The sequence below is a fragment of the Morone saxatilis genome, unplaced genomic scaffold (assembly GCF_004916995.1).
Source record: "Morone saxatilis isolate NCDOM2014 unplaced genomic scaffold, NCSU_SB_2.0 Contig19, whole genome shotgun sequence".
NCBI classification, from domain to species: Eukaryota; Metazoa; Chordata; class Actinopteri; family Moronidae; genus Morone; species Morone saxatilis.
In genome coordinates this window covers 10,546,749-10,554,189 of record NW_023339751.1, presented here as the reverse complement: position 1 = coordinate 10,554,189, position 7,441 = coordinate 10,546,749, and the positions used below count along the sequence as shown (strand labels likewise).

Genomic DNA, 7,441 nt, shown 5'->3' with positions numbered 1-7,441 from the left:
GATCGCTGAACCAGGTCTTAGTTCGATATAAGAGAAAAACTGAATTCAGAAGGATTGCTGTTGTATTTTCTGTTCAATGCAGAAAATAGATGTTTCCTTTTCTTCTTGACATTTTATTAAAGGTGTTAGAGCTTGTTGCATGTAGCTCATCTCCCAGCTAAAACTACTGGGGCAGTAATTAGGGATGGCACAGTACACACACACGGGCAAATATATCGACAATCAATTGATGGACTGATGGTGGCCAGTTGGAAAATTTCATAACATATCACCAACCCTATCAAGTATCTGGAGAGCATGCAGCCTATTTTTAAAAGCCACATTAATTGACTTTTTGAGCACTTTGGGAAACAGAACTAAGAAACACAATGAAACAAACAGCTCTGACATATTAAAGATATGTAAGCAAACAGTTGCCTATTTACTCATCCAGCTGTCACGGAACACATAATCATTCAATTGGAGTTGTGATTTGTGAGATGTTCACTCTCTTTTAGCTTTTTTTTTCTTCACCAACCCCACATTGTTTGTTGCTAACTGTGTCTCTCCGCCGTTCAGTGCCGAACATGTATAGTACACAGAGTTTTAGAGCTTTTTAGCTAAAAAAAAAAGCTGCTTGCGGTAGTCGAAAACAACATTATGAAAGTGGTGAAAGTGAATCAAAACAGTACATTTATGGACTGTACAGCTAAAAAAAAATGAGCTGAAACTTGTTATCAAGCTCTATAAAGCTGATTTGAGCTGCAGACTAATCATCTGTAGGTTAATATATGACCATCCCCTTTCACATTGTCACATTCACATTTTCACAGTTTTAATGGGATTATAATTGTTAATGGTATTAAATATGTTACTGATAAACATCGTTTTTTAATCTTTGCTGTCTTTGTGAATATTATGCCAAGTTTCACCTCCTACACAAACCTTTTCTTTCCTCTTTGTCTCCCTTTACCCTGTTTCATACCCTTTACCCTCTTTTCCTCAGCCTCTCTCCTTATTCCTTCCTCTGCCTCCCTTTGGAGATTAATTTCACACTCCATTATCAGTCAGAGTCCCTGCAGACACAAACTCACAGACGGAACCACACTAATAGACTACACACTCGATTCCAATGAGCTTTCCCACCAGGCCTAACATATTTCAATCAATACAAACACATGCACACATGCAAACGCACACACATATGCGCCATTTCACCATTGGTGTTAACTTTACTATACTTTTACAAGACAAGAAAGGTAAATGAGTGTAGTTGATGTAAATGTCATGAAGCATCACATTATGGCCTGCTGAGGTGGCAGCAGAGGGTTGCACGTACACACACACACACTCAGGCAAAATGAGAATGAACTACAATGAAAGACCTGAAGGCCACTGGCAGTTACTTAACAAACTTAAAAGTCAACGATTTTTCAATAAGTCTTCACCCAAGGCTAATTTCTGTCACTGGGATTGGCACTGTGAATAGTGTGACATGCATGCCTGCAAAAAGAGCATGTTGGTGCAGGGATATGTGACTGCCTGCCCTTTACATCAGTCCTCAGAGCTATCACTGAGACGCCTGAATAAGCTACCACCTCTAATAAAAAAAATTTTTTTTTTCAAATGTATATTGTGCTTTTTATCATCTTCTTTCATTTTTTCCATCTTTTTTTTTATCAGACTTCATTTTTTTTCATCTTTTTTTTATCAGACTTATTTCAATTATTCTGGCTTTTAAAATCGACTTATTCTCAGAAACTCCATCCTGCCTGCCAGTGCGAAGTGAACCGATCCATCAGTTCACATGAGACCCTTCAATATGTCACCTTCATCAGTTTGTGTTAGACTAATGATGGGACTTCACTTTCAAGGAGACTGGGAGGGATGAAACAGTTGGATGACTAATTATGCCTCTTTTTTTCTGAACGATAACACTTTCTTTATGAGTAAACAAGACCAAACACATTAGCTACCTAGACGACTATACAACATGCTTTGATTTTGGCCCATGTAACCTTCTGCCATTGTTCCATATCGGTTCTAATAAAACTTGCTCAGCAATAGGAAAATTTATTCTCGCTCCTTGTCAGTCTGCTGGAACTTCCATGGAAGAACACGCATCAGGGTTTTGGCTTCCTCTAAAAGCATTATGCCATTAAAAGCAGATATCTTTCCAATCGGTTTGGCAGCTCAGTGAGATGGGACTGTGGTTAAAAAAAATCTATTGTAATCCCTACTGTCCTCTTCCCACTATTACTTTCTTTATCCCATCCCCTGATTGGAAGTGAGCACTGTACGCATGTGTGTGAGATAAGAGACAAAGAAAGAGTGTGAGCGTGTCAATCAGAGAGAGAAAAAAAGGGAGTAAAGGTGGTAGAAAGAGGGGAGAAAACAATGGGAAAGGGACTGAGAGAAAGGGAGAAAATGCTACGGGCAGAAAGCAGTAGTGTGCAGTCATCACTCCTCCCCTCGTACGATGTTCTATAAAACAAACGAGCCCTGGCTTCTGTAATTACACTGGTGCGATGGACAGAAGAGAGAAAATGGCACACCATTCCCCCAAATGAACTGTCATAGCACATGCTGAGAAGGGCGGCGTAGGCAGGGCATGAGTTATCACTAGTAAACAAACAGAAGCACCCATGCATGTACGCAGAAGACACTCTGGGGAATTTGTGTGTGTGTGTGTGTGTGTGTGGTGTGGATCTGCATATACTGAGTGTGTTTGTCTGTGTTTGTGTGTGTGTGTGTGTGTGTGTGTAGTACCTTTCTGTCCACACAGGCCACTGAGCGCCCAGCCATACGATTGGCTACATCTCTGTGTTCATTAATGTCATCGTTCAGCAGATCTTCAAAGCGTCCATTACGGAACTTAAACAGCTTGTCTGAATATGTTGCCCGACCTTGATGCGGAGAGACGCAGAGTTCAGGAGAGGCAAAGATTGTGCAGAGAGTGAAGAGGTGTTATGCAATTCAAGAACCGTGGGTGATTGGAAACAGAAGAGCAGGCGGCTGTGGCTGCAAGTGACCTCTATCATTTTTGTAAAAAATTATAGAAGTGAGGTGAGGTGCACTTTTGGCAGTCTGTGCTCTATAGCTCTCCGATTGATTAATAGCAGCACAAAGCTTGTCTGTTATCTGATGAACACTCAGATGAGATAAGCTTAATATCTGCATACTGATTCTCCTGCTTTGTCTCTGTACAAAAAAAGAGGTACAACCTCTGTGTGAGTGTGTGCACATTTGTCAGTGTGTTTTTTTGTGTGTGTCTTTGTGTTTAAAAAGAATGTACTGTACCAGAGAAGGCGTTATTGGTGTTAAGGACATAAATCTCCTCCCGACCGTCTCCATCGATGTCGCACGCTGTCACTCCGATGGCATTGCCTTGACGGTCCCTCAGGGCGTAGAACGGGGAGCTACGGTTGTCAACAGCGATGTTGACAAGCCTTTTCTTCTCCTTGTCGTACTTTAGCACCAGGTTTGGGCCATTGTAGCTGTCAACAGGCACCAATGGAAAGCTGTTATATCTTCATTTCATAAGACTGTCAGCAGGAATATTGAAGCCTAAATCAAAGTGTCGTTTTTTTATTCTACACTTCATGAGTAATAACTACTGATGCTACCTAAAAATCCCAAAAACAATGTTTATGTTGCTTAATTTTAAGATGAACTTACATTTATGTTATGCAAAATATTGTAAAACTGTATTTTTAAATCCTTGTGAACTTAAAGGGGAACACCACTGAGTCAGTCAGGTCTTGGGAAGTACTACTGCATATCTGAATAATAATAATGTATAAAGCCTTTTGTGACTGTGACTGAGTCTGTTAAATTGCTTCAAGTGATGTCACTTAAGGCCGTTGGTTGGGGCTGAAGGTAACAAGTTTCAAAATTAAAAACAAAAGTCTAGGGGTGTGGAGTTAGAAAAACGAGAGCTTACCAGACCTCCTCATTTCTGTAAGTATACATGAGCCGCTACTAGACACTACTAGAATAACAACACCTGAATAAAAAGAATGATATCTCTGGTTCTGCTGCACCAATGTTAATGGTTAATCTTTTTTTAACCATTCAACACTGTTATTTTTTCGTATTTCTCTGTAACTTAAATATTCATGACTTAATATATAACAATCAAACTATTATTTATTTAAGGTTGAGTGTGTAACATTTTAGGAGGATCTCTTGGCGGAAATTGAATACTCGTAGGTATGTTTTCAATAGTGTACAATCACTTGAAAATGAGAAGTGTGTGTTATTATTATAGAATATAGCCACTTTTATCTGCCTACCTCTATCTCTATTCTGCCATGTTGAACCAGTTGTCCAGAAAGGACTTAAAGCGGACCTATTGTCCTCAGCAGTTCTATATTCTTATTCTGAAACTCAACTAAATTAGCTTCGCATGCTGAGGAGCAGTTAGCAGCAGCTAGCAGTTAAGGCCATTTCATACCAAGTCTGTTTTTTTTCATCCCAAACTCCAATCCCACATTTAAAAATGAATACGACCTCACGTTTTGTCAATCATATTAACACACCGACTCCAACAGCATAGCTCGCTACCATTGCCCAGTGTTTCTGGGGGGCCGTGTCATGACAACAAAACAAAAACTTTTTCACTTTCACATATTTTTCCCTCTGACATTCTGCAGCTGCTCTGCCTCAACCCCGCTAACATCTGCTGTAGCTGCCGTTAGCATGCAACCGAACGGGGCTCAGCAGCCTCCCAGTGAACACAACCTCCAATACAGGCCAGTTTGATCACAGCGGTACCGAGGTGATATATGGAGTTTCCAGATGGACATCTTGCTAAAAGGAGCTGTCGCCAAAAGTAATGTCAGATGCCGTTAGCTAGTTAGTTTGTGCAGCTAATGTTAGCCAACTTAGCCCTGGGATTCTGCATTTGGTCCCAGTTTGGCTGTGCTTTTCACTGGGAGCTTCCAGTTCCGACTGAGTAGGGTCCGCTTAAGCGGCTTGACTGGGGGGCGTAAAACACAGTGGTATTGGCTACTGCAACAAGTCCCTCCCTAGCTACTTGTTTTTACAGGAAATATGTAAATGTGCGGAAGCAGATAGCACTCAGATTTCTGTTTCACCTTGACTTTTTTTTTTCGGAACAGATTTAAATAAAAAATTTTGCACTCGTCATATGAGAAAAGCACACAGATAGCAGGGAGAGCGAGGGGACGGATCAGGCTCTTGTAGCCGCAGTGCCAAGTGCAACATGCAGACAGACAGCAGCGTGGAGGAACCTCCAGTAGAGAGAAGCAAGAAGGAAAAAAGAGAGATGAGTGAGAGACAGAGCGACAGCAGCGAGCGGACACCTACTTTATCAGTAGGTTTTTGACACCTTGGACCTAATTACTTTTTTTGTTTTCACACTTTCAAGTGAGCAGACCACACAATCATCCTCACTGCGCGATGACTCGGTCTTGCATTACGAATTTTGCAACAAATAGATGATAAAACACATCAGACTCAGTGTGCAAGGTTTTAATGTGTAACAAATTTAATCTGATGAGGGATTAAAGAAACATAACCCAAAAAATCTGACTTGATGTGCAAAGGCCTTTACTCCGGAGCAGAGCAGTCAGTTTACTTAAAGACGGAGCAGGTCCCTGTAGTTTGTGGGCGTGTGCAGCCTTGCTCTGCCTCCAGCAAATAACCATAAGAAACGTTGCATTCAGAGAAGTCTGAATTCTGAGCTTTTTCTTTACCAGGAATACTTATTTACCAAATTCTACGACTCTTTGTCTCCATTTAATATCAACATCTGACATTGTAATTACATATATGACAGAAACTAAGGAAAAGCATAAGAGGTCCTTTAAACACTGGCGCTAGGCTATATGCCACTACACACTGGTCCTGTGAGAGTATAACTCTCTGCTAATCTGCAACATCAGGACTGTGTAGGGGTAAACAGATTTTGGTTGACAGCAGTCTGGCAACATAAGCAAATAATGTGCAACCTGTCATCAGATTTTGATTTAAATGTTGTTAAATACTGATTGATGCCCAGAATAAGATGGCATCACCCTTTGGTGAGCCAGAAACCTGTGAAAGGAGCACAGACAAAAACAAAAGTATTCATTTGACAAAATATGTTTTTAGGCCCTTTAAAATCAACTATCATTATAATCAGTACAGTTTTTTATAATTGGTTTAGCTATGACCTGGAATTGACTACAGCTTTAACATTTTCTTCATGGTACTAATTAATTAAATTGCGCCTTTATTGCACCAGGAGAGCATGAAGCAACAGCTTGCGGTAAAAATCCAATTTTGGCCAAATATTAAGGTTCCAAAAACCTCTTAAATGTTGTACACAATGAGATATACATTACAAAAGCTGTTAAAACTCTGTTCTAGGAAATATTTTTAACATTGTCTGTTAATGGCAGTAAGAGTAACACAGAAAAGAGGCCACAGGGAGGATGAAAATCTGGTCTATCAAAACTTTAAACACTCTACAGTGACTGTTAACATGGTCAAAGATAAACAACGTCAGTATAATACAACACATCATTCTTCTGATGCCAAATGAAATGACATCCTCTGTGAGGTTTTGTGATGCCCACCTGTCCAGTGTACCTGCTGAATAGGATATCTTGGCTAAATGACATTTATTAAGCGGGTCATTTTCTTCCATCTATATTCTGTTAAGCACTGGGAAATTCATTACTGCTTCGCTGGATATAGGCAGGCTTGCCAAACTGTTCCCATCAATGACGCTCTATCCAATCACATCCATTTTCATCAGCTGAGTGAGCCTCAGGGCACCCTTACTATCCCTCGTCTTTTTAGTCTTTTGCCTTTGTATTCAACCTTTAGCTTGGAAAATGACACTGCACTTTTATTTTAGCCTCCCATTTAGAACTCAGCAGTTAATTAATTGCTCTAATTGTGCATAATAAAAAAAGATTAGAGTGCTTGTAACACTGTGAAAAGAGTAAGTGGACATTAAGGATTTAAGATTCATGAAGCTTGAATTAAACTAACTTTGAGTAACAAAAGGCTGTTTTATACAACCTGCCTTCCCCTTTCTCACCCAGCTACAAATATCTCCAGGTCTCCGTCCCCATCCACGTCAGTGACGGCCATGCCATAGTTGAGTTGGGTGGGGTTGTTGTCATAGTCGGGTGGAAGGACGGTCTTGGTTATAGCTGAGAACATGGGCTCCGATCGCTGAGCCGAGGACAGGGCAGGCAGGAACACAACCAGCCACAACAACATCCTCACCTAAAGGGAAAAACACACCGTTTGCAACAGCCTGAATTGAAGAAGGCTACCATCATGCCATTTTTCAAAACTTCGACCACTTTATCTTTATCAAATTAATTTTCCAAAGATTTCATTGCAGCAATGATATAAACCTGAACTAAAAAGTAGAACAACTGCACGAAAAAACACACTCTGTACACTCGTGAGAACATCAAAATTCCCATCAAACTAATTC

The 7,441-nt window shown here is 40.4% G+C and overlaps 1 protein-coding gene across 1 annotated transcript in view; it reads right to left on the bottom strand.

Annotated features, from left to right (window-relative positions):
* Nucleotides 1-7,218, bottom strand: part of crtac1b (cartilage acidic protein 1b) — a 19,091-nt gene extending 11,873 nt beyond the window's left edge. The window contains exons 1-3 of the mRNA XM_035663705.1: nucleotides 7,034-7,218; nucleotides 3,280-3,476; nucleotides 2,749-2,885 (exon numbers count right to left, since the gene is read on the bottom strand). Coding sequence (XP_035519598.1) covers nucleotides 2,749-2,885; nucleotides 3,280-3,476; nucleotides 7,034-7,218 — 519 coding nt within the window. The remainder of the gene's footprint in view (nucleotides 1-2,748; nucleotides 2,886-3,279; nucleotides 3,477-7,033) is intronic.
* Between the last annotated feature and the right edge of the window lie 223 nt (nucleotides 7,219-7,441).